General features: G+C 50.7%; 7 protein-coding genes across 7 annotated transcripts; 2 read left to right on the top strand and 5 right to left on the bottom strand.

Moving 5' to 3' along the window:
- Positions 1 to 308: 308 nt before the first annotated feature.
- On the bottom strand, positions 309 to 557 carry EPUS_03417 (uncharacterized protein; the record flags this gene model as incomplete). Its single annotated transcript, XM_007801975.1, has 1 exon — positions 309 to 557. One exon carries the CDS (start codon positions 555 to 557, stop codon positions 309 to 311), a length of 249 nt encoding a protein of 82 aa, XP_007800166.1.
- Positions 558 to 2,071: 1,514 nt separating this feature from the next.
- On the bottom strand, positions 2,072 to 4,574 carry EPUS_03416 (uncharacterized protein; the record flags this gene model as incomplete). The annotated part of the gene is made up of 2 exons (XM_007801974.1): positions 2,072 to 4,426; positions 4,494 to 4,574. 2 exons carry the CDS (start codon positions 4,572 to 4,574, stop codon positions 2,072 to 2,074), a joined length of 2,436 nt encoding a protein of 811 aa, XP_007800165.1.
- A 938-nt stretch (positions 4,575 to 5,512) lies between these two features.
- EPUS_03415 (uncharacterized protein) lies at positions 5,513 to 9,333 on the bottom strand (the record flags this gene model as incomplete). Its single annotated transcript, XM_007801973.1, has 5 exons — positions 5,513 to 7,371; positions 7,424 to 8,480; positions 8,531 to 8,905; positions 8,963 to 8,998; positions 9,052 to 9,333. 5 exons carry the CDS (start codon positions 9,331 to 9,333, stop codon positions 5,513 to 5,515), a joined length of 3,609 nt encoding a protein of 1,202 aa, XP_007800164.1.
- A 930-nt stretch (positions 9,334 to 10,263) lies between these two features.
- Positions 10,264 to 12,114, bottom strand: EPUS_03414 (uncharacterized protein; the record flags this gene model as incomplete). Its single annotated transcript, XM_007801972.1, has 1 exon — positions 10,264 to 12,114. One exon carries the CDS (start codon positions 12,112 to 12,114, stop codon positions 10,264 to 10,266), a length of 1,851 nt encoding a protein of 616 aa, XP_007800163.1.
- Positions 12,115 to 12,428: 314 nt separating this feature from the next.
- EPUS_03413 (L-aminoadipate-semialdehyde dehydrogenase large subunit) lies at positions 12,429 to 16,779 on the top strand (the record flags this gene model as incomplete). The annotated part of the gene is made up of 3 exons (XM_007801971.1): positions 12,429 to 12,815; positions 12,864 to 16,104; positions 16,160 to 16,779. 3 exons carry the CDS (start codon positions 12,429 to 12,431, stop codon positions 16,777 to 16,779), a joined length of 4,248 nt encoding a protein of 1,415 aa, XP_007800162.1.
- Positions 16,780 to 17,935: 1,156 nt separating this feature from the next.
- Positions 17,936 to 22,084, top strand: EPUS_03412 (uncharacterized protein; the record flags this gene model as incomplete). The annotated part of the gene is made up of 2 exons (XM_007801970.1): positions 17,936 to 18,377; positions 18,465 to 22,084. The coding sequence occupies 2 exons, from the start codon at positions 17,936 to 17,938 to the stop codon at positions 22,082 to 22,084; spliced, it is 4,062 nt and encodes a 1,353-aa protein (XP_007800161.1).
- Positions 22,085 to 25,219: 3,135 nt separating this feature from the next.
- EPUS_03411 (uncharacterized protein) lies at positions 25,220 to 25,536 on the bottom strand (the record flags this gene model as incomplete). The annotated part of the gene is made up of 2 exons (XM_007801969.1): positions 25,220 to 25,465; positions 25,516 to 25,536. The coding sequence occupies 2 exons, from the start codon at positions 25,534 to 25,536 to the stop codon at positions 25,220 to 25,222; spliced, it is 267 nt and encodes an 88-aa protein (XP_007800160.1).
- Between the last annotated feature and the right edge of the window lie 601 nt (positions 25,537 to 26,137).

Raw genomic sequence — 26,137 nt, 5'->3', positions numbered from 1 at the left:
CAGTGGAGAGGGGGAGGTGGAGTGAGGTAGGTGCGCGTGGTTGGTCTTTTGTTTTTTGTGTGTTTTTGGAATTCACTTTGTTCCCTTTTGTCAGATGACGATCCTTGTTCCGAAGGGAGGGGGTTGCTCGGTGCGATGTGATCTCAGCTGAAGAAGAAAGGGACGGAGGGAAAGGAGAAGGAGAAGAAATCAACCGCATGTCTCCCATTACCACCTCCTCTTCCACCTTCGTTCACCTAGACCCCGCCTTGTCTACACATATATACATCCATCCCGCGCCTCTTCCCAACTACACTACTTAGGCCACATCACTCCATAATAACCGCGCCTTCGCGAACGGCGCCTCCCTCCTCGGCGCCCACGCCGAGGGACCGTACCTGCACCCGTCCAAGAAAGGCGCGCACAACTCGTCCTACTTCGTCGACTTCGACCCCAGCAGCACCAGCAGCAGCAGCAGCAGCAGCAGCAGCAGCCCAGAAAGCATCTACAACCTCCCATCCACAACACCTACCCTCAAACTGATAACCCTCGCCCCCGAACTCCCAGGCTCCCTCCATCTAATCCACCACCTCCAAGCCCAGCACCCCAGCATCACCATCTCGCTCGGCCACTCGACCGCAACCTACGCCATGGGCCTCTCAGCGCTGCACGCCGGCGCCAGAGCCCTAACCCACGTCTTCAACGAGAGAGAGAGAGAGAGAGAGAGAGAGAGAGAGAGAGAGAGAGAGAGAGAGAGAGAGAGAGAGAGAGAGAGAGAGAGAGAGAGAGAGAGAGAGAGAGAGAGAGAGAGAGAGAGAGAGAGAGAGAGAGAGAGAGAGAGAGAGAGAGAGAGAGAGAGAGAGAGAGAGAGAGAGAGAGAGAGAGAGAGAGAGAGAGAGAGAGAGAGAGAGAGAGAGAGAGAGAGAGAGAGAGAGAGAGAGAGAGAGAGAGAGAGAGAGAGAGAGAGAGAGAGAGAGAGAGAGAGAGAGAGAGAGAGAGAGAGAGAGAGAGAGAGAGAGAGAGAGAGAGAGAGAGAGAGAGAGAGAGAGAGAGAGAGAGAGAGAGAGAGAGAGAGAGAGAGAGAGAGAGAGAGAGAGAGAGAGAGAGAGAGAGAGAGAGAGAGAGAGAGAGAGAGAGAGAGAGAGAGAGAGAGAGAGAGAGAGAGAGAGAGAGAGAGAGAGAGAGAGAGAGAGAGAGAGAGAGAGAGAGAGAGAGAGAGAGAGAGAGAGAGAGAGAGAGAGAGAGAGAGAGAGAGAGAGAGAGAGAGAGAGAGAGAGAGAGAGAGAGAGAGAGAGAGAGAGAGAGAGAGAGAGAGAGAGAGAGAGAGAGAGAGAGAGAGAGAGAGAGAGAGAGAGAGAGAGAGAGAGAGAGAGAGAGAGAGAGAGAGAGAGAGAGAGAGAGAGAGAGAGAGATACGTAGAGATGAATTTGGCTAGGTAGGAGATAGATGGATAGACAGCCTTGGTGTCTCAGATTCGGCGTCTGGGTGTCCATCGGCCAACATGCATTCGAACGGACAAGCCTGTCTATTTCACTGAGACCGGAGGTTCTCTGCCCATTGGATTGAGGATTCTTACATGTCATGTAAGCACATCGAGATTATGATAGATAGGGTTTGACTGTGGTATCCAGTGCACCTGTCCAGCCAGATACCTTCTCCTCGAACGCCTTATTACAAGATAGCAGAGCTAGATTGTAAATTCGAATCGCCGAATAGAATGTTTATACTAAGTATCTCAACTGGTGTCAGGGTATCGTGCACACGACAAGAAAAAGCTCCTACTACCACCATGACACGGCCAACGCCACTGAACGCGTGCGATCGCACACCATCACCCGTACGATCAGAATTAAATGTCCACGCAAAAAGGGGCAGCTGGGATAGGATGCCCAACCCGTGACTGGAACAGGGGCAAGCAACAAAGCAACTGCCGCAAGACTGACCTCAAACACCGTATGATTGCAAAGAAATGAAACCAGTACTTGCCAGAAATGGCCAAAGTTGTGATGGATCAGGAATGATGGACTATGCCTCCAGGAAATAATATCCAGAACCGCAGCCACTCTTACAGAGTGGAACAAAATCCTGATCTTCAGCCAAGCGTAGCAGGTTCACCAGTCAAGACATCAAAATAGTTGTGTTGGTAAGGTGGAGGACTTTCTCTTCCCGCTTCGAGTTTGATGTGCTTTCGCTCTCCACGACCAGAGGATTGCTGCGAGTTTTGAGAATCATCAGAACGCTGTCGTCTCTTTCTAGATTGTACTTGTTGCCAATCGTGGTCCTCTTGGTCCCCCCCAACCAAGGCATCTGTGAGGTGAGGATGATCGAACTGAATGTGATCCTGGATCGTGGACTCGCTCTTGACAGATAGGGTGTCGTTGTCTTGCGAAGGACGAAGGCTTCCATGTTCGGGATCCATGCTCTCAGACGGCGTGTCGGCCACACTAGGATTCCGGTTGGAGAGTAGCTCCTGTAGATCACCTAACCAGCTAGCTGAGATATCAGGTTCGTCTGGCAGTGTATGTCCGAGGAAGTCAAAATTTTCCACAATACCGTCGATATACAGTTGTTTGGGATCCATGACACTCTCTTCAGACCTCTTGAGTAAGTCTCGGACTTTGATATGGATGTTATGATTATATGGATCGGTATCCCGGAACGCTTCCGTGGGCACGGGTGCTATGTCGCCATTACCAGAATTGACACGAAGGGCAATTGACAATGATTTGATCGGTGGCACATCGGAGACGTAGTCGCGTAAGAGCTCTTCGAATTCAGGCTGAGGAACTCCGCCACGCGCATGTGTGGAATCTCTTAACTTCGTGTAGATGTCGAGGAACAACCTCCTTATGCCACCCTTCTCCAGAAGACCTTTGGCACGCTGTTCGAGCTTTGAAAAGAGTGCAGCAACCTCAGAGGAAGACTGAAGCTCTAGTTTTGCAAGTGCGGTCAGTACGCTGTAGTACTGAGCGAGACCGCGAAGAGCGTCCTCCAGAAGATTATCCCGAGATGCCCGTGCACAGTACTGGAAGTCATGCTGGAAGGCCCTCGATACAAACGAGCAGAAAGCATCACTTTTAGAGAGTAATAAGCGATAAAGGTTGGCATAGACGATCGAAACAGTAGCCCTGGCAGCGGCAATGTGGTTGATATGCGCGTATAGGTTTGCATCTGCGAAGCTCTTGAGGAAGGCAAAGGTATGTGAAACAGCCGAACTTAGGCGACTTGCACACTGAGAGCGTGGAGCATCATGCCTTGGTGTATCAGGCATTTGAGCGCTGGAATGCTGTAAGAATGCGGCCTCTAAAATTTTGTCATCTAGGGGATACGTCGCTATTTCGAAGTGATTGGATATGTGCACATATTCAAGGTTGAAGCAACTTTCGGTCTTGCCATCCGGACCAGATGTGATTCCAAGGGAGACCTCACCCTGGAACATAGCGTCGTAGAACGGCTTCGGGTCAATGTTCCGTGAGACCCATTTGAACCAATCGTTGACATGGTTGATCGCCTGCACCTGTGCCGCCGTCATGGCGGCACGAGCGACTTCTGCCGGCGATCGGTTGTTGAGGAGCGTAGACGGGTCCAGGTCACGCAGAGAAACATCTTCGAAGCCAGGAATGTATGTGTTCGACTCCATCAATGCCAACATTTTTGCTTCTGAGAGGAATTTCTTGCGGATACAACTCTGACAGTAATCGTGATCATCACATTGCTTTTTCGAACGACGACAGGGAGCACAGGAACCTCCTTTCTGTCGCATGGCATCCCTCCTATTACAGTCTTCAGGGCTCCGCGCCTGCAACGACCGGACAGTGGGATCTTTTTGACCGTGCTCTAGCCACAAGTACTCGCGGTCGTTGGTGGAAGCCGAATCACTTTGACTTTCTGGGCCTCTGGAAGTTGGAGCAGGATTCCTGGCAAGGCGTGTGTGAGCTTGTGACTTTGCAGATCGTGTTGGTGGACTGAAGGAACATGGAGAGCCCAGATTTCCTGGCGGCTGAGCGTTGCAGGCTTCCAAACAGTGGCTATATGACCGAGCTTCATTGCCTTGCGATGTTGTACGCTGTGGATCTCTGATGCTGCTCATTGGATTCTTCGGGCCTGTATCCTGTTGACTGTTCTCCCTAGTCGAGGCATTTTGCAGTAGACGGCGTGTTCGTAGTTGAACAGCAGGACTGGGGTTTATAGGACCAAGCTGGCTAGGAGGAACGTTTTCGTGGCGTACATAGTGGAATAAGCTATGATTTGGGCTGGAAGATGATATACGCGGAGTTGTGGGCGGGATTGGGCGGCCGAGAGCGTCGATGGAATATGGAAAATGCTGAATTGGGGCAATGCTGCCGACGCAACCAGTAAAGGCTTCACCAGGCAGAGGGAGGGTTTCGGAAGATAGAGGTGCCGCACATGAAGGGTAGGCATTGTATGGTCTTGCTTCTGCGAAGATCTGTACAAGAGTGAGCAAATGTGTAACGAAAGAATACTCTCACTTTGCGAGTCAGCTTATCACGGACCTGTCTAGCGATGATTGTAGGATCGGCGGGTGTCTGTGCCGCTCGACGACGTCTTTGCGCAGGATTTGGATGGGGCTGCATTGCGAACTAGATCCTAAAGATTGCCTCGAGGATTGAAGAGGTTGTGTGTGACAGCCTTGGGAGAAATGGGCGGAAAAGGCGTCCCGCAGAGGCTGAAGGTAGACAATTATGCCATCGACGAGCGCGATAAGGCGTATGAAGGAGAGATTAGTCACTGCTGAGGATAATGAAAGTCCAAAGGAAGAACAGATTTGTACCTATGGAGGCCAGCTCGTTGCGTCGATAGGTGACCCGGGGCTCGTTCCCCCCAAGCTTCACATCCACAGCCATTGGCTCAATTGAGCCTCTGCAGCCCCACCCCCGCGCCCGTTCGGGTCAAGTGGGCAACGCCAACCCCGCGGGGCGATCCGCGAGGCATTCTTTAACCATGAAGTGGTCACTTGAAAAAACCCAATGGGCCGTATTCTCATAAGTCCCCATAAGGTCTCAAGACACTGACAAGAGGCGTAACAATGAAACAACAGACAAGACCATTGTACCGAAATAGACGAATCATGATCACCTACCTGTACAAGCGGACTGGCGTCTGCCCGCTGTCCAGCAATGGCCAGCAGTATGCAGCAATTGATATCATGTGAGGTTCAAAAGTTCGAATATGTGTGGAAAGTTAAGGGGAGAATAGGAAGACAAGGTGGAGAGAAACAATGAAGTGTCAAAAAAGGACAAAGAGAAACGAGAATAGGTGCATTGTAACACAAATTTGAAGCCATCAATGTCATCATCCAACCATGCTGATTTGGGCAGGTCCGAAGCGCACATCAATCAGAAGGTCGGAAATGCAACAGAGCCAAGCAGAAGCACCGCGGTAAAATTTCTTCGCGGATCAAAATGCTTGGTGTCCGAAGATTAAATGCTGTAAGAGTGCGAGAGCAAAAGGCCGGAGAGAGCATCAAGAGGGTGGCGCGCGTCACATTCTGCGTCTCTGCCTGCCAACCAATTCAAGACCCAATTTCCGTCTCAACACCTGGTTCCCTGCCACCAAGACTTCCTGAAAACCTGCGTTTGATTTTGTTGATCCCATATTTAGCCTGGTCTTTGGCGAAGGAAGCGTTTCTGGCCGGTTTCCACTGCATTAGTCCTCTATGCTTACGCTTTTCAGTATCTTTGTTGAGCTTATTAGATTCCCGTCTAGATGTGGGAGATCCATCCATGGAGGAATAGCCCGTCATGCCTGACCTGGTCGTGTCCATGCTCGACCTTTTCTTGCTTGGTGCGTTGGTGGCATCAGTGATGCCCAGATCTGAGCTCGAGTCATCGCTGCCATCCTCGTGGTCCTCATCCGAGGAAGGATTGAAAGGATCATGTGGCGGACGATCTGCTCCAGGTTCAGCAATCTTGCGCCCCTTGTTGTCCATATAGGCTCTAGGGTCGTGACCGAAGGCACCAGACCAGTCGGTGCCGGACTTGCTAAGCCAAAGCTTTTTCTCTTCCTCCGAGGCCGCCTTGAGTACATCTCGACCGCTTGTGAGTGATTCGTTGTGCAGTTCCTGCACACGGTCTGGCACCTCCTTGGGCACAGTCCGGTCTCTGACACCTTCTGCTAGGCAAGCCTCCCATGTCTCGAATGTCTCCCGACTATCATTGTCAGTCACAAATGCCCTATGAGACTCATCGGTGCCGGGCTTGAATCTGGCGCGGAATTGAAGCCGACCAACCTCTTTTAGATCTTCAAGGCCGGACACTTCGTGGCAATTCTGCTCGGTAACATAATTCTGTGTCAACCGATTGCTGTTCTTCGTCGTCCAGATAGGGATGTCAATTGGAATTTCCTCATCGTCGGTGAGATGCTGCAGCCAGATTTGCGCATACGCCACAGCACCTCGATGGCCGGCAGTATGGAATTCAAACACGACGGGAGACCGGTAGCGATGTTTGACTGGCAGACGAACATTGTACTTTCCGTCTTTCCGCGCCAGGTCCCAGTAGATTCCATCGCCTTCGTCAAGCTTTCGGCAATCGGTGCGGGGAATAACTCCTGTAGAACCACCAGTCCTCAGCTTGAGCTTAGTGATGTGAGAATATTTTAAGCCAAGAATGCGCTCCGATAGGAACTCAAAAGTGCCTACATCCCACCCAAGCAGATTTGGCGGCAAGCGTGTTTCGATGCTCCGGAAAAGGAGTGAAATGCGAATTCTTCCGAAGCCGATACCGCCATCAAGCGGATACCATCGTGTTACCTGCGAACTGGTCTGCAGAATGTCTGTAAGTTTCAAAGGTACAACACCGAGAATGGGATCATGTTCACGGTATCGTTGGTCGCGAACTGTGACCGTAACGATACCAGACCTCCAATCGCGCATAAATCGCTCAGTTCCAGCATTGAAGATGGGTTTGCTGCTGATAGCCTTGGCTCTAGTCCGATAGACGAGTACATCGTTGTATAGAATGGTACAGTAGGAAGTTGGCAGGTTCTTTGACTCTTCGTCTGTGGCTTCACCGAATGGTTTGGCTGGCTCATACTCTCTCCCTTTCCGGCTTCCTCGTGTGCCTTGAATGTTCTCCAATTCAAGATTCACAATCTGGTGCACGATCACGCTACAGATTCCGCTGGGCCAAAGCGGATCGGGTGGTGTATGTGCCACTGCGTCAGCCTCTGGACTGTCCAATTTGCCTTTCTCATCTTGGAGACTCTTTTCGTCTTGGAGCTGCGAAGGCAGGTTTCTGTCCTTGCCATCTGTACGAAGCTCAGGTCGCCATTTCGGCTTCCCAAAATACCCAACTTCCCAGCGCAATTCACCCGGCATCTCCGACTCGGCATGAACGCCGGCCAGCTTACTGACTTGAGGGAACATTTTACCTACATTTATAACTTAGCACAAGGCGCAGCAAGACGGGTACGTATAACTCACCTGGGTGCTGAATCAGCTTCTGCATGGAAAGCTCAACTTTTCCAACCACGTCATCCGCGCTGTGTCGGTCTGAATCCCAAAGCTCAACACTAAGCTGCTCATCAGCTTTGATCAATTCTGGTGTCACCAAAAGAGCGGTGGTCTCTTCCCAAATAGGATTTAGGTCATCAGTAATGACACGCGTGCAGTACATCGGTTTGCCATATTTCGAGAACGAAAGGTTAATGTAAGGATCTGAGCCGCCATGTTTGGAGCCTCGTTTGTCTTGTTTACTAAGACCAATGGCGCGGTGGATACGAATCCACATCACGCCCATAGCTTGAGTATCTTTGGTGATGTCGTCTCCTTGTAGCATTGCTTTCAAGTCAAGCGACATGGACTTCGGAGCAACGTAAAGAGAAGCGGCAGCAGCGACTGCGTAGTTGACAAAGTTGGAGATCAGGGGAAGGTTCAGGATGTTGACACCGGTTGACACCATCGGAACGCACCCAGCTTGGACATGGGGTACTCCCATCAACGTGAAGGTCAAATTCTTGGCGAATGGAGGCTCAGGTGTCATCATGAGACGCAGGCGAACAGTACCCACAAGTTCTTGTAGCTCGACAAAGATGGGCAGGGGTACCCCGAAAAGTCCCTTGATTCCTAGGTAGAAGACAAGTTCCATATGCATGTTACGGGCTTTGGACGAGGAGGATGACCCAGCAGGCTTTGCATGGTAAGCAAACGAAATCTCCAGATTATAGTAGTCTCCGCCTTCTTCGTCAGCGGCAGCTTCCTGAGGATCCTTTTTGGTCTTGTTCTCATCGTGAATGCTCGTCTTTAGATCTTGGACCTTGCTCTCTGGTAAAGCTCGAAGACTTAGAATGCGCATGGGATTGTTCCCTTGGTTGATCTCGGCAACTCTGACATTTTCAATGACAGCTGGTACTGAAGCTTGCATTACGTCTTCCAGCGTATCTGCAACTGCCGCAAACATTTCTGGGTTGATGAGACCCCAGACCACACCAAGGAAAGTGTTCATCCATTCGACGGATTCGGGCAATAAATTTGCAGTCGCCTGCAAAGGAATGTAAGTTCAAATTCGGTGCGATGGAGCCGATTACCCACTGTCTCGCCTCTTGTTTGCTCACTGCTCCACTCGACCTCACGACCACTGCGGACGACTTCCTTCATCCACAACCAAACCCCGGAAGATATACATGCGGCAAGAGGTATCAGGCCTTTCAAAGACCCACCAAACATCTTCCCAACGACGATAATGGCGATGAGGATGGCCATGCAGAGGCCACCAGCTCGCTTCTCGAGGGATGCGAACATAGGTTCATAGCTGACAGATGGTGTTGGGTGGAAAAGTATGTTGGTCTTTTCACCATGTATGGGAACGTCAGACGTGCTACCCTCGGCGATAGGGTCGGGCGGTGCAGTGATATCCTGCTTCTCCTTGTATTCCGGATTGGACTGCGTGGGTTCTGTCTTTACGGTCTGAGGGAGATGTCAGTGTGAGGCCATCTAGTCATTGAATCGCGTCAGGCGACGCACTGTCTCTTTTCCAAGATTTGCATTTGGCACAGTGAGCTGCAAGAACGTTAATATTTGAAGAATGATTATGGGTCCCGGGTACCAGATACCTGCGGATCTCGCACAGCCTTCATGAAGTCTTTGCCGACATCCTCAATGACCACTTGCTTGCCAGTCGTAGGATCGGTGACAGTTTTCCCGCCAGTTGGCTTTGGAGCACTCTTATGTGGTTTGACTGAGCCATGGTGCTGCTGCTCATATAGCTTGTTCTGTTCGTCAATCTGCCGGTCTCGCTCTTTCTTATCCTTGTCAAGGCTTTCGACGAATTTGTGGATGTTTGGAATTGGATTGACGCCAGAGTATGGCTTCCCACTGCGCTGCTGCTGAGCCATTCTTGCTAATGGATGTAAATTTGGAAACGAGGGGAGAAGAGCAGAGCAAATCTACCCCTTCATGCGCTTGTCATACTTCCCAGACATATAACGAGTCCGCAGGGGGCTTGAGAGGGAAGATGGATTTACTGCAAAGGTTCACTGTATGCTGCCAACAATATTCTGAAGTTGGCAGAATGTGGTTCTCCTTGATCTGTGTAGCCGGCCAGACCTAGGAAGCCACTTAGCCACTTAGCAGTCTTGGAATCTAGCTTCAATCGAACTTGACGTCACTTGCTAATCCTGGTGTGGGGCCCTGGGCCTATGGAGCTATTTTCCCCGAACTTTGTATTTTAGATTTCTAGCTACACACACTACCAATCTGATGCTTTGAGCCATTCTGCTCCACACCGGAAGGGGAGCTTTTTGACTTCGGAGTATGTAACCTCCACAGGGACACTAATTTTAAATATTACTAGCATCAAGTACACATTTGGACCACAACAATCAGGAGAACCCCGCATGCTTTGAGACCAGAGGGCATAGGGGGACATCGTTATCTGATATGTTTTGGTTTCAATAGACAAGCAGTTGCGATAACCTCTGTGTTGAAGACCTGCCCATCATGGTCAAGTTTCTGCATAGTGGTGCATCTTCTGATCCTGCATGAGAATGATTAAATACATACGTAGGATGTAAAATACGAATGCGGATCAGGCCCCTGCTCTACCAAGAGTCCATATGGGGTATAAAAAGCAGTGCATTTCAGAATCTGATGGCTTCCTTAAAATGCTAGAGACACTCACTGTATTTAGACAGAAGCGGCTTCTTCAAAAGTCGATAGTGCAAACTCCATAGATCATTTCCAACACCTTTTCGCTATGCAAAAACTGATCATGATCTCTCTAGGCCTGCAGTAGGTGATAAGGATATCTATATCTATACATACACTTACATGCGCCACCATCTGCCTTTCCCTCTTCCCTCGGCACCATAGCCGCGTTCTTCCTCTTCCCATTTTAATCTTTCCACCACACTTCTTGCTCGATAAGCTCTTGCAAACCGCCATGCTTCTGTGTCAGCCATGTTCCACGCCTCAGCCACGTTCCTGATTTGCCCCAATCTGGTATCCTTGGTATTGACCACCCGTCTGGCCTTATCGAGCAATTCGACCTCGATCGCCAGTTGAATGTCTGTAGGCGGCTCAGGATCATAGCTCTTTTTCTTTTCCTCAGGAAGGCCAGGTTTGGATTTGGGCCATCGCTCGGGTCCGGGAACGGGCGGTATGGACTCACCATGAGGAATCGGGGCTCGAGGAATCGAGAATCCAAAGTGCCAGTCCAGTTCGACCAGCCATTCTTCTGGCAAGGGTGCATCTTTTGATTCAGAGGAGGGAGCAGGAAGTTTCTCGGTAGTGAGCCATAAACTCCGACTACGGCCATACTCTGATGCCACAACTTCCTTGAAGCTGACGACTCTGCTTGGTCCGCCTCTACCCGACCCAAGAATGTCTTTGGTTACTGCCAGGAGCCATGGATCCCTGGTAGTATAGCGCCGGATATGCTTAACTGTGATAGCCTCAGTTTGATTGTCCAGGGTGATCATGGTATATGGGTGCGGAACTGTCCCAATAGAATACAGCGAAGACGTGTTGCGAAAGCTCGGAGGCGTTGTGACTTGAACCCGCGATGAGACACATGGAGAACACTTCGGCCGATTCGGAGGGCAGGATGAGGGTATCAGGGATTCAGGGCATTGTGCCAACAGGTTGGCAAGGTGTAAGGATGGGGCGATTAGTGCTGTAGTGTGAGCAGGAAGCGGTTTCAGTACGGCGATGCCGGTACTGAATACGTTCTGCCACGTAGTATGAAGGTGCGAATTGATCATTTTGTTCAACGCCAGGCGTCCTCCGTCCGGTGTTGCCACTATCTTTTCAGCTAGCGCAGGATATTTGCCTGTGATTGTCGCAGAATCATACTGCGCGATTGCCGATGCTTGCTCGGTCCTGAACCGCTCAAGGTTCAAGACCTCCAGGATGGTCTTTGCTGTCTTTATTTTGGAACTGGAGAGGATCTCTTGGATAGCGTCGTTAATATGTGTCTTTTCAGCAGCGAAAAGACCAGTTCCGAGCCCCTCAAACCTTGTCAGTGTAGGATACTGACCTCTCCGCAGGTAGGAGAGCAGGGAGTCGTCGCCAGCTGCCATCGGAACACAATGCCAACTTGCCAATAGGCCACTGCCCATGTGCCCCCATGCCAGCCACCGATTCAATTCGAAGTCCAGACTCTCGGAGAGGACCATTCCTTGCATTCTTTCAAACAAGAGGTTTTTCCGAGCCTCTGCTCTTCCAAGGACTACCGGCCGAAACCCATGCGCCCACCATGCTCTCCGCCACGTCGACAGCAGCTCTTGGTCAACTTTAATGCTGTTCTTATCTTTTTGCAACTCGGAATCATAGTATGTGTAGACAGGTGGTCTAGGCGCGAGGGGTGGTAGGACGGATCGATTCTCATCAAGGGTGATCGAGGAAGAGAAAGGGTTGAGCCATGTCCAGTCGCTATACCACGAGCTTCCGCCGCTGGTACTGTTTCGCTGCTCTGGTGGCTTATGGGACGACGTTCGAAACGAGAAGTGGAATGAGGGAATATTAAACTTCGGTACCTTTCCAGTGAAGGATGATGGTTTTTGGGGCAGGGCTCCACTTGAAGGTATGGATACAGATTCGCTGGACGAGTAGAGAAAGAGGAGGACACAAAAGAAGCCAACAAGCAGCAGATAGGTAGAGAATCGGCGAGGAGCCATGGTCAAGCACTGGTGCCAGGGAGACCGAGGGCTCCTGAGCGCTGGCTCAATACATGGCTCACGAACGATGAATGATTCACAAGAACGACAGTCCGGGTCAACAGAATTACGCAAGCAATTGCAACACAGCTAGTGACGGAAAGACCAGGATTGGACTACTTTGGGCATAAGCACAGAAAGGGAGCATTGCGGAGAATTATTGCTCCCGCCGAGTTGGGCATAGCGCAAATTTAATTATAGTACATCGAGATCTTGGAGAAGCTCTGAAGAATAATCGCTGACTGGTATTTCGTTGGCTCAGCTTTATAGAAGCAATGCCGCCAGTGGTAATGGAAGCAAACGGCCTTTCTCCGAACATTGAGAGATGGTTGCAGAAGCTGGAAGGTCTCACCGTGACGCCATTGACTCGCGACTATCCTGAACCTTCCTCGGATGAAGCAGCGCGGTTGAAAAGGCCTATTGAAGCTGTTGAGAGTCTTACTGCTACTGCGTCTTTAACCTATGCTCTGCGCAACTTGCATGCTTTGGGAACGCCATTCGAGTTGCTTTTGACCGCATACGTGATACTAATCAGCCGCCTTACCGGTGACGAAGACATCGCAGTCGGGACAAATATCGAGCCAGACGGGCAGCCTTTTGTTCTCCGTGTACCAGTATCCCCGGAGGAGACTTTCATACACCTTTCATCAAAGATCAAGGAAGTAGGTGCATAGGGCTAAATCGTGTCCTACCTGCTTACCGAATCTCAGACGTTGCAGCAAGATTCTGCCTCCATCGAACCTTTAGACAAAATTCGGAACTACCTCAAAGTCCCAGTGCTTTATAGGTTTGCTGCATTCTTGAATTCTCGTTTTTTGTCTCTCTCTATTGACAAGACAACACCGGTAGACTTGGTTCTCAATGTAAACCTGTCGTCAGATGGTGCTTTAGGGTTGCAAGCTCAGTATAATCAGCGATTGTTCTCCAGTACTAGAATTGCTACTATCCTTTCCCAGTTGTTTCAACTTCTGGAAAATGCCTCCTCCAAACCCAACCATGGGATCGGCAAAATTGAATTCCTGACCCATGAGCAAAGAGCTCTCCTCCCAGATCCGACGTGCGATCTGGGATGGTCTTCTTTCCGTGGTGCAATACACGATATCTTCTCTGCGAATGCTGAGACACACCCAGATAGACTATGTGTTATAGAAACCAGGTCTGGTGCATCGCCTGAACGGAGTTTCACCTACAAGCACATTCATGAAGCCTCGAATATTCTTGCACACCACCTTGTTCAATCCGGCATAAGGCGCGGAGAAGTTGTGATGGTGTACTCACATCGTGGAGTTGACCTAGTAGTGGCGGTAATGGGCATTCTCAAGGCGGGAGCAACGTTCTCTGTCCTGGATCCTGCCTATCCACCAGACAGACAAAACATATATCTCGAAGTCTCACAGCCCAAAGCGCTGATCATCATAGAAAAGGCTACTAAGGAAGCTGGCCAGCTCTCAGAAAAGGTTAGATCTTTTGTTGATGCAAATCTCGTTCTAAGGACAGAGGTTGCAGCCTTGGCACTACAAGATGGTGGAACACTGCTAGGAGGAGCTCGAGACGGTATAGATGTTTTTGAAGGAGTTTTGCAGCTCAAAACCAGAAGCCCTGGTGTGGTTGTAGGGCCCGATTCTACTCCGACCTTGTCCTTTACATCAGGTTCAGAAGGTAAACCCAAGGGTGTCCGTGGACGGCATTTCTCGTTAGCATATTACTTTGACTGGATGGCAGAGACGTTCAATCTTTCCAGTGATGATCGCTTCACAATGCTTAGTGGCATTGCTCATGATCCAATACAAAGAGATATGTTTACTCCACTTTTCCTCGGCGCACAGCTTCTTGTGCCATCAAAAGAGGACATACAGAATGAGCGCCTGGCTGAATGGATGAAGGCCCATGGAGCGACGGTCACTCACCTCACCCCAGCTATGGGCCAGATCTTAGTTGGAGGGGCCACTGCGCAATTTGACAAACTGCACCATGCTTTCTTCGTTGGTGATATCTTGATCAAACGTGACTGTCGCTCGTTGCAGAGCCTTGCGCCCAACGTCTCCATTGTCAACATGTACGGTACAACCGAGACTCAACGTGCTGTCAGCTATTTTGAGATTCCAAGTTTCGTGTCGCGTGAAGGATATCTAGATGGAATGAAGGACGTGATACCTGCGGGAAAGGGCATGTACAATGTCCAACTGCTTGTGGTCAATCGACATGATCGTACCAAGATCTGCGCTGTGGGCGAAGTTGGAGAAATATATGTTCGAGCAGGTGGACTTGCTGAAGGTTATTTAGGCACACCTGACTTAACGGAGAAGAAGTTCGTCCAGAATTGGTTTGTGAATCCTGAGAAGTGGGTAGAGGAGGACCTCGCCATTGTTGCATCGTCTACAAAATTAGAACCATGGCGGGAGTTCTATTTTGGACCACGAGATAGACTTTACCGAAGCGGAGATCTTGGTCGATATACACCCACTGGCGACGTGGAGTGTTCTGGGCGAGCGGACGACCAGGTCAAAATCAGAGGCTTCCGTATTGAGCTCGGCGAAATAGATACACATCTTTCTCAGCATCCTCTTATTAGGGAGAACGTCACATTGGTGCGAAGGGACAAATTCGAGGAGCAAACCCTGGTCAGTTATGTGGTGCCAAACATGAAAGAATGGCATAGATGGCTGGCATCCCAAGGTCGCAAAGACGAAGCCGATGACGGGTCCATGGGTGACAGGATCAGACGTTTTCAACCCTTGCAGAAGGAAATCCAAAAGTATCTGCGAGGTAAACTACCCGTCTATGCCGTCCCGTCGGTCATTGTGCCAATGCGGTCTATGCCATTGAACCCCAACGGCAAGATTGACAAGCCAAAACTTCCATTTCCTGATAGTCCCGCTCTTACTGCCGGACGACGTCGAAGATCTTCGGCGTTGACACAATTGTCGGAGACCGAGCTCACTCTTGCACAAGTCTGGGCAAAGTTGATTCCGGGACTTATTGTGAAGACGTTGAAAGCTGAGGATTCGTTCTTCGAACTTGGAGGCACCAGTATGCACGCCCAACAGTTACCCTTCTTCGTGCGACGCCAATGGCGTGGCGTAGATATCAGCATTGCCAGGATCTATAGTGACCCCAAGTTGAAGAGCATGGCGGCCGTCATCGATCAAGCAGCAAGTGGCGAGCCTTTTGAAGAGGTCAAACATGTCGCAGATCCATGCGACGGAACTGACGTCTCTCAGATAGTCTATGCTGAAGACGCCGCCCTCCTGGCTCAAGCACTGCCTAGCAACTTTCCCATTGTAACAGCATTTGATAGTGACGAATCACCGGTTGTCTTTTTGACTGGAGCCACAGGCTTTCTTGGTGCATATATTCTACGAGATCTTCTTACCAGGCAAAACCCTGCAGTGAGGGTCATTGCACTGGTACGAGCAAAAACGCTGGAGAAGGCGAAGCAGCGGATCAAAATAACATGCCAGGCTTATGGCGTTTGGTCGGACGAGTGGAGTCCTCGGCTGGAATGTGTTGCTGGCAGCCTAGGTGACAGCAAGTTCGGCTTAGCTCCTGATGTGTGGGAGACTCTGACAGAAAGGATCGACGTTGTGATCCACAATGGTGCCCGAGTACACTGGATCGATTCATACGCTTCTCTGAAACCTTCAAATGTCCGTGGCACTATTGACGCTTTAGAGCTCTGTGCAGCAGGGAAAGGGAAAAAGTTTGCATTTGTCAGCTCAACAAGCGTCATCGACACGGACTATTACGTTCTTGAGTCTCAAAGGATTCTCTCACAAGGGGGCGAAGGTGTAAGTGAAGCAGACGATCTCTCTGGCAGCCGAACTGGCCTTGGCACCGGCTATGGCCAGAGCAAGTGGGTGGCCGAGTATCTTGTCAGAGAAGCAGGCAGGAGAGGTTTGCAAGGGTGTATTGTGCGGCCAGGATATGTGACTGGAGATTCCAGGTCCGGAGGTAAGCAAGAATCGAATATGCATGGGTGATCTGCAACTGATGACTTTGGTGTCAGTGACGAATACGGACGATTTTCTTATTCGCATGATGAAAGGTTGCATCCAACTGGCGAGTCGTCCTAACATCAACAACACCGTAAACATGGTCCCCGTCGATCATGTTGCACGAGTTGTGGTGGCTTGTGCTTTCAGACCTCCAACGACACCACTTGGAGTCGCTCATGTAACAGGTCATCCTCGTCTGCGCTTTAATCAATTTCTCGCGGCACTTGAAACATACGGATATGAGGTGCCACTTTCAGATTATATCCCATGGACTGGAGCTCTTGAGAACTATGTCAACAGCGTGGCCTCAAGCTCAGATGAGCAGCTGGCCCTGATGCCGCTATTCACATTTGTCGCCAACGACCTACCGTCCAACACCCGGGCGCCTGAGCTTGATGACACGAACGCGGAAAAAGCTCTGTATGCGGACCAAGAGTGGACCGGGGAGGATGTTTCTGGAGGAAGTGGTGTGAGCAAAAACACCATCGGCATCTATCTTGCCTACCTGGTCGGTATTGGCTTCCTACCTTCGCCAACGAAGACGCCCCTGAAAGCATTACCGAGGAACAATATTACATCCGTACAGAAGGAGGCTCTGTCAAGCGTTGGCGGTCGAGGATCAGCGATATGATAGTGCGGCTCATGCGTCCTGGTGGGAGTTCGCTTCGCAGGTTCGTCTCCATACACCAAGCCAGCACTCTGAGCAGAGTAAGAAAGCTCATGGCAATCCTAACCAGTTAGAGGACATCACCTAATCCTCCATCTAACAGGCTTATATTAAAGACATCTAGCAATACCAACCAACGCTAGATTAGTTGCTCCACATCACTTCTTTCCCATCATTTGCCTTTACGTAGTACGCTCATACCTGATGTCTGGTGAACGATATATTCGTTACCTGGAAAGCATCCAATTTAAGTCAAGCGAAGTGCCAGCCTTGCTGACAAATTTGTCGCAACAACGCCACAACGCCGTTCGAAGAGCGACTTGCTAAATAGCCGCCAGGACACGGGATAACTAGGAAGGGTAACTTTGTTAGATGACCCAAGATAGCCTGGCGTGTGGTCCGCTTGGGATGGAATGCATGAGACCAACTGTCCGCCCTGCATCCGTGCGTTGGGTACAGCCAATCAGGCCAGTTACATTGTGGGAGAAAGAAGAAGGGCGGCATCCACTAGGATCTGGCTGCAGGACAAGAATACAAGAATACGTAGTAGTTAATGCGGCCAAGGAACCCGTCAAAGGATCCCGGGAGGAGTGACCAGCAGCCCATGAACTGGGGTGAACTGGGGAGAACTGGGGAGAACGTGCTTGAATACAACTCTAGGTCCGCCTAGGGCATGCTTTTAATAGGCTTCTAAGTCCTTGCTCGCCACACAACACCGTCGATAGAGGCTTCTGCCGTTTCTGCCTTCTGCATTAAGCTCAACACCACGGCTCGAATGGTAATACTTAGCCTGGGTTGGTTGCAAAGAATAGAGCCTTCGTCAGCTGGTGCTGGCCCATATACGAGAACTTGAATTCCATTGTCCGTCAAGATTCTCAATTGCATTTCTCCATTTAGATTTGAAATCCCCCTCAATGATTCGCCTGTTGGACAGGGTATAAGGATATCTGTGCAACGCAGACGTGTTGAGAGCTGGGATGGAAACATATGCACGCCTATGGAGTTCGTGTCTCATAAGTCGAGTCAACAATAACTCGTTGACCGCTTGCAACAACGTCGCTTACATACCTCAAATAGCCGCTCAGCGCCCAGCAGAAGCTCCCTGGGCGTCGATCTGTCGATGAGTCCCATGCAGGCTGTTGTTGCTGCTGCACCTCGTCCTCCACCCCCTCCTTCAGGTCGTGCTCATCATGTTCGCATAGAAAGTCCCATATCTCCCCGTCGCCGGGATCATGTCCCTCAGCCCCCATCGTTGACAACATCCTTGAGCGGTCTCCAGCTCCAGGGAGGTGGTCTATTTGGTGCCATGTCGACTCCTACAACCTCATTGTCCAGTCCCTTTTCTCAGGTCAACCCATCACCCTACACACCCTACACTTCCTCGCCAGGGGGCGCACTAAGAGGGACATCGCCAATGGCGTCAAGACAGTCAGGTGGCTATACGAGTGCATACAATCCTCAGGAATGGGTACCTGTTGTAAGGTCACCCCAGGTTGGAGCTGCTTCTCTCTCTCATGTCCAACAGCAAGGTGGGCACACGCGTCAGCAGCAGCAATCTGATGGTAAGTGCTGCTACTTCTCTCCTGTTGGGACGCGCCTCGTTGCTCTCTTTGTGGACAGCATGAACTGACTGACAATTCTCTCTGCAGACTCTGCAGCCCCACCTCCTTACTCCCCGCCACGACGACAAGACCCACGGTCAAGAGCAGGCTCGAGCCTAGTCATCTCACCTGCCGAGACCGCATCTCCTGTACAGTCTCCGTACAATACTCCCGTCAGTGCCACCACCGGAGTGCCAGCAGATGTTGCGTATGCTACCCAGCAAGCTCGATCTCGCCCAGCCTCCATGATATATAGCTCTGGTACAGGGAGTAATGCATGGCCATCAGCCCTTCCACCGCCGCCACCCTTGATAAATCGTGCTGTGCGTTCGTCTTCGAGTACTGCTGTCGGCAGAACAGACGCAACAGTGACCATACCATCCGTGGACAGTCAGGGCAAGTCAGTGGCTTCACCAGTACCCGCTCGTCCTTTGGCATCGCCCCAACAGGATTCAGAAAGCACACCCTTTTTTGGAGCACAAGTCAACACGGCAGAAACACTCTTATTACCGCCATCGTCTCGAAGAGCTGTATCTACGAGTGCGATCGGTCTAGGAGTCTCCTCAAGGACAAGTAGTCGTTCGGCAAGTAAATCACCCACGCGACATACCACATGGGAACCAGGGATGCCCCTGCCTGGGCCCCCTCCTGGGCCACCACCATCTTCTTCAAGGTCTCAAAGTGCGAGTGGCGCGTCAGATAGATTTTCAAGGCACCTCCTCACCCCAGCTAATCGACCTAAGACCCGACAAGCACCTCAGACGGGTACTGTGTTAGGTCCAGTGCCTCCAACCCCGGCAGGTTGGATCGACACAATGGGTCTTGAAAATGACTCAGCTACAAGCTCATCTCGGCCCAGTAGCTCAATTACGTTTTCACCTGTTGAAATATCAAACTGTGCTACACCATCGTCATCGCGCTCAGATACAACCAGCATGTTTTTCCCAGCTAACACGAAAAGGGCTCCGTCGGCGAAAGGGATTCGGGAGCGCAGGAGTGAGAGCAGAAGTGCCCGTGATTGTCAAGCAGACGAAGCCAATGCGATCGGTCCTAGCACCAATCCCTGGGCTGAAGCTAAAGTTGATGTGACCCCTGCAGATTTGACACTGCCAGCCGGTGGAAGTGGTCTGAGCCGAAGGAGAACCATTACGAAGTCGACGCCGAGAACGCGTAGAAGTTCCCGCAGTGCTACGATGGATGAGCAAGTCCATGGCAGTACCTTACCAGACCTGCACGTTGACTCCGCAACTGGATCTTCTCGCAACACCCCAAGACCGGGTTCGGGACGCCCTCAGATGTCGATCGATGGGTCAAGCCCTACGCCTCCTTTTTCACCTACCGACGGTCTGTCTTCGCCACGATTGGTCAGAAACACGGCAGGTTCCCTACCTCCTAGATCTTTACCAACTCCTCCACTTCAACAAGCAAGGTCGCCCAAGTCCTCATTGATTCCTCCTTCGAACTTGCAAATCAGGCCTATCTCACATATATTACATATGCCCAATGAAGTCGCTGGAATACCCGCGCCCTTGTCGCCAAGAAGGCCGTCCTCAGCACGCTCGAATACTACGAGGACCATCCATCTAGATCACGATAGTTTCGTCCGCGATTGCCTTGACCGGACGAAAACGTTTCTGGAAAAGGAACAATATGCAGAAAGTGACGAGGACAGACTTCAACTTTTCTCCGAATACATCCTCGCAGAGTCACGGGTTCGAAGACGGCGCTATGCCGCCGTTTTTCCTTCCTTTGATCCTCGCCAAACTCGTGATAGATTATTCGAGCTCAATATCCATGCGCCGCGCAGATCTAGCGGTCTCCAGGAAACAACTGCCGCCTCTCCAATTGAACCATCATCACCTCACTCCCGAAATGAGTGCCCAGAGGGTCGGCCAGAGCCTACACGGCCTGATCAGGGGAGACCAGATTCCATGTGGTGGAGTGGATATCAGCCTGCCCTCTCACCAATTGTCAGCATGTCGATGAATGATGAACAGTCTTCTAGAGGTCGAGCACCGAGTCGGTGGTGGGAATCGCAGACTGGCTCAGAAGTGGGGGGTGGTACAAGACGGGTAGAACGATCCAAGCGCGAATCGAAATATATGGGCCTCCCTTTACATGAAGTTCAACTCGCAATGGAAGGTGAAGACTTTCACGATCCCGAACCTAGCCAAATCGGCTACGGAGAGAATGAGTACCCTCCTGAAAAGATGGGTTTGCATGAGATTGAGCCCTCCACCACGCCTGGTATGCCACCACCGCTTCCATCACCTTGCGCCGCCCTCGACGTCTCACGCCTGGTTACGCTCCCTCCGCCGTACCCACGCCACTATCCTGCCGTCCAAAACCAACATCCGGATCTTCTCTCCTATCGAACCCTTGTCCGCACTGTCTCCGACCTCACAGAGCTAACATCTCGTCGCACCCGCTACAAAGCCAGCATTGAAGCCCTCTCAAAGGACAACCAGGCCCGCATCGCCGAGAACCGGCGAAATTTCAGAACAAACATCCAAGCCCAGATCCAAGAAGGCAGCATCTCCTACGCCGAAGCCGCCGAGGCCGAAGCAGCAATGAAGAGCGAAGAACAGGCGGCAGAGAAGAGCCGGGTCCAGGCGGAATTCGACTCCTTCCAGGACGTGGTCCTGAACCCCCTACACGATCTCCTCAACGACCGTATCTCCAAAACCACGCACCACATCACCGAGCTGCAATCCCAACTCCTCTCCGACGCCCAACTCCACAACCCCAACGCTACCCAATCTGCGGGCGACGAACGGCCCGAGCTCCTCGAACAATTGACTCAGCTAAAATGGCTCTTCGAAGCCCGTGAACAACTCCACCGTGAAGTCTTCGGCCTGCTTACCGAGCGCAACGCAAAATATCAAACCATCGTCACGCTCCCTTACCAGCAATCAGGCAACAAGGATAAAATCCGCGAGACCACCGTCTTCTTTACAAGAGACACCCAAGACCGAACCACCGCCTTCGAAGCCGCCGTCCTGAAGCGGCACGAATCCTTTCTGTCGGTGATTGAAGAAAACGTGCTTCGCGGCGTTGAAGCCCAGCTTTCGGCCTTTTGGGACATCGCACCGGGTTTGCTGGCCATCTGCCTGAAGATCCCGGAGCGGAATCCGCAACAACAACAACAAGACCGTCACGCGACACCGACCATGGCCGCGGTAGACGGTGTGGGTGGTGGTGGAGGACAAGGGTGGAGTGGGATCCAGATCCCACGCGAGGAGATCCAGGAGAACCCCTCGTACCGCCAGTTCCCGATGCAGTATCTCTATTCGCTGCTCCGCCACGCGGAGAGGAGCGCGTATCAGTTCATCGAGAGTCAGGTCAATCTGCTGTGTCTGTTGCACGAGGTCCGGACCGGGGTCATGGTCGCCAGGGTCAGGGTGGCCGAGGTGGGGCAGTTGGCCGGCAGAACGGACGAGGATGCAGCGGCCGCTCTGTTCGAGGAGCAGGTCAAGCGTCAGGCGCAGGAGAGGAGGGAGGTGGAGGAAAGGGCCCTCACGGCGGATCTGAAGGATCGTGTGGCCACGGTGGAGGGGCAGTGGACCGAGGCGTTGGGGAGTGCGATTGCCGGCACGAGGGAGAGGGTTAGGGCCTGGTTGGTGGAGGAGGGGGGTTGGGATAAGGAGCTGTTGGAGGATGTGGAGTGAATCAATGGGTTTGGATATTGGTGGCTGTCTGACAGGTTATGGCTGGGTGGTGGAGTATTTGGACACGATATATATATGTTGAAAGCAATATTTCAAGAATCACTAGGAAGAAAAGAGCGATCTCTGACACCACAATCACACTTTGTACTATTCTACTTGCAACTTGCCAAGAGTTCACGCCAATCTACGCCAACCGAATCATGTCTCTCGCCCCTCCGTACAACATGATTGAGCAGTTGCTTGGCAGTTCCAAACAAGAAGACCAGGTAACCAAGGCAGGCAGTAGTAAGACAGCCTTTCCGCTGAGCTGCGATGTGATAAGAGGCGATTCGATGGGGTGTGGACTTACCAATTTGGCCTTCAGTTTGCAAGGTCGCATCCTTCAAGAAGTGGCAGGAAGGCCTGTTCCTAACGAAGAGGATGATTAGCTTACGTTCAGACAGCGGGAGATATTCTGCAGAGGAGGATTGCCAAAGATCAGATCTAAGCCCGGTCAAGGGCGGTGGTCATCAATGCTTCCGAGAAGCTAGGTTGACCGTCGTGATTGTAGAATAAATCATCATGAGAGGTAGAACCAAGGGTGTGCAGCGAAATGTCAGGGAATGAAGCAGAACTTACTGTAGATTTAGATCTGGAGGCGTTGAGGGAGATGGAAGGAGTTTTCAACTAGTACGTGTCAGGAATTCTCCGTGTTGGTGGTGTTTTCCAGGAGAGGAAGATAGATCTGCGGATCAGGGAGGACGGTCTCGTCTTGATCAACAAGTTGCTGACTCGGACATATGCTTGTCTTTGTAATGTCGATTCATCAGGTGAAATGGGAAATTGGTGAAAGGAAAGCCCGCCTTACATATTGAAGGTTCTAAGATTCAAGAAAGGGATGCTTAAATCATCTGATGCTGGTGTCAGTTCTGCGCCTCAGGGTTCATCAATCCATTGCGATACGAAAGCAAGCAATATCAGAAATGCATGAATGGTATAAGTTGTGTTGTCTGCAACGAAGGAATCGAATAAGACTCGTCATCTAAGATGTTCATCACGAAAGCAATGCGTTTGGAGTAAAAGTATCCGCTCACCTCATACGTAATTGCCCATAGAGTCTGATTTGGTAGAGTGATGATGTCGGCGCTTGTGTTGATGGTATCTGCGTAGGGTGTCAGCATGGAAAAGCGCAAGAATGATACGGGATGCATCGTCTTGCTTCCAAATTCAGTGGGCGAGGGTTTCTAAGCCTGCCTCAAGAGGGCATATCTGTCATGACCAGACCATTTTAGGGCCTGTCGGAGCCCAGTGCCATTCATCAGGATGGTAGAGGGTAGGTATGACAAAGTGAGTCTTACCAAATATACGATCCGGGGAGCTTAGCCAGCTCTGTCTGGTCATGCATCTCCTTCGCTGTGTGAATCATCAGCTTCGCATCCAGATGTACAGAGTCGAGAACTGAGAAATGTATTGTCTTTCTTCAGGAAAAGCCTTTTGATTTCGTCGTCGATCTTGCGATCTCAGCCGGTAATTTCCAGCGTATATTGAATGAAATGATCATCATGGAAAGGGACAGGAGAGCTCAGGCTAGAGTATAACTCACGTTCGGGGATCATGGGAGGACCTGTGGCATCGAGTCATGTCAGTATGTTGCTTGGTTGGAGGATTTAGAAAGAAGAAACAAAAAGCTCTGATCAGCCTGACGTGTGCAATTGAGTTTCATTCCAGGAAGGTCAAAGACTCTAGTTTAGCGGTTTTACAAATCATCATGAAATAAAGGACTAGGTGATAATGGGATCGAGGAGCTGACCAGAGATTCACATGATTCGATCAATTTTCCACTCTCCAGTACGCAGTCGATTCGAGAGAACATTTTTCCAGCAGCTTCTGAATGCCGAATTGACGTCCTCAGGATTAAAATGCTCCTGTGTGACGCTAGCTCAACGCTTGTGTTTGTGGTCAAAACCGGCCATCCTAAAGACGAGAGAGTTGCTCGGATAGCAGAATTTGATTCATCGAAGTGATAGGCGCAGCCCCGACTGTCGACTCAATTGGATGAAAGAGCGCCCTAGCCGCCTCTCAAGAAGCCGAACAGGGAGACTAGGTGGACATAGGGAGCTGCGTTTCCCTCTGAAGAGAACCAGGACAGGGGAGAGCACAACAATCTGGCTGTGAGAGGATTTATCCAAAGATGATTGTTATTGCTTCAAAAAAGTTCCTAAGTTAGAAGCTTAAGCACTGGGGCACCGCAGTCTAGCTTACTGCTAAGCTGAAATCGGTATAGTACCAATTTGTCTGCACTAGAGATCTTGGTAGCACAAGTGAAGTACGTACGTAGTAGTAAAATCTGCTCGGCACACACCTCGACACTCATCCCTTATCGCTCAACGCCGCTTTCATCACCAGCTCACCTCTGCTCTCCCACTACTCACCCACCGCTGGGCACCCTAAGGTGATTTGTGGGTGAGCGCTGCATAATCCGGCCTTACGATGGCCTCTCTATAATGATCTCCCACGTAGCCGCTCGGCGCGACCCTGTTCAACGGAGAGGGAAGGGTTTTCCGTGTTAAGTCTTCTTCTTACCTCCCTTCCGTCCTTAACAAGATACCCTCTCTTCTCCTTCTCTCTCATATCTTCGCTTTCTCTCTATCTCTTACTCTCTTCTTGTCCTATCATACAGTCAAAGTACTACTTTTATATTCTTTAACATATATACTTGCAAAGAAGGATAAGCAACCCACAGTTCCTGGGAAATCTGCCTTCTTGCTCTCTTATCTCCCTTTTCTCCTCACCGCAAAGCTTAGCTACAATCTTCTATAAGACACAATTTTCAACGCTGAACATTTTCAAGCACCACAACGTCTTTAGGCTAGTATAAAGGGCCAACAGACTCAGCGGCTGACATTATCGCTGAGATAGTAGTGAACGATTACAAAAGAGAGGTATCCAAGAAATAAGATGAGATCTGTTATTTAGAAAAGTATATCAAGAAGATCATGATAGGGTAAGATGCTACATTCAAATTGCTATATTATATCTCGTAGAATGATAGAAGCAGGTAAGAATACAGATAGACTAGCCTTTCACGAGCTAGGCCATTGCTTGAAGTGTATGGGATTAATTGCCAAAGCAAAGTTTGTATTCCAACAGCAGATTCTAATAGTCGAGGATAGTGGTCTGGCTTCTCATAGCGTAAGCTGCAGTACACGCGGACCAAGTCCGATAAACGGCACTCGACCGGTGTGTCATGGCGACATACTCGCCTAACCGGTGGCCCGGGGACCCTGCTTCAAAAATGTCATCGCTGCCCGCCTCGAACTTACACATTATGCTGTGGTCGGCGTCGACAGGGATCTGCTCTTCCTGCTTGACTTCAAGCAAGGCTGAATGCTTTTTGATGATCTGGTCGCAGTCAGTGGACGGAGCGAGGTGGTGTATGATGTTCACCTTACCAAGGTGGAGAAAGACTTCATCGGTCGCTGCTCATAGAAGCTGACAACCTGATACTGAGGCAGCTGAAACTCGAGGATGGATGTCACGTGTTAGATTTGCTTGGCGTCGTTAGAATATTTAGCTTTCGTTGCTCTCGGGCAACCTTGGCCAGCTCATCATCAAATCAATCATCTCAATCCACCATAATAATGGATGTTAACCGGTGCAGGACATCACTGTTCGTTCGCGATGCCGATACAAAACTAGAACTTGGCCGATTGGTCTTGGTCTGGGCAATATTCACCAGAATTTGCTGTAGACCGCCTTTTCGTATCTGCAATGCGGGTGCTGAAGAAGAGAAGCCACGGTGTGGTATTGCAAATTGACTTGTATCGTGGCTTCTTGGAGCAACGCCTATAAGACCGGCCAATCACTAGTCCGTTTCATGGCGCATCCTAAGGCCCACTTTACTTGCTTTCATCACGATTCTTTCAGGAGATCTTTCTCCTACCGATTCATTATGTCTATAATGGCCGGTATCACCGTGTCTCTTGTCTAACAGGCTGCTCAACGGGCTTTTCGCATGATCAACGCCCAAAGTCGACTGTCTGAAGGCCGTGGCGCCATTCTAACTGGAGGTCG

Source organism: Endocarpon pusillum, assembly GCF_000464535.1.
Source record: "Endocarpon pusillum Z07020 unplaced genomic scaffold scaffold1403, whole genome shotgun sequence".
Lineage (NCBI taxonomy): Eukaryota > Fungi > Ascomycota > Eurotiomycetes > Verrucariales > Verrucariaceae > Endocarpon > Endocarpon pusillum.
This window is presented reverse-complemented; position numbering and strand designations above follow the sequence as displayed.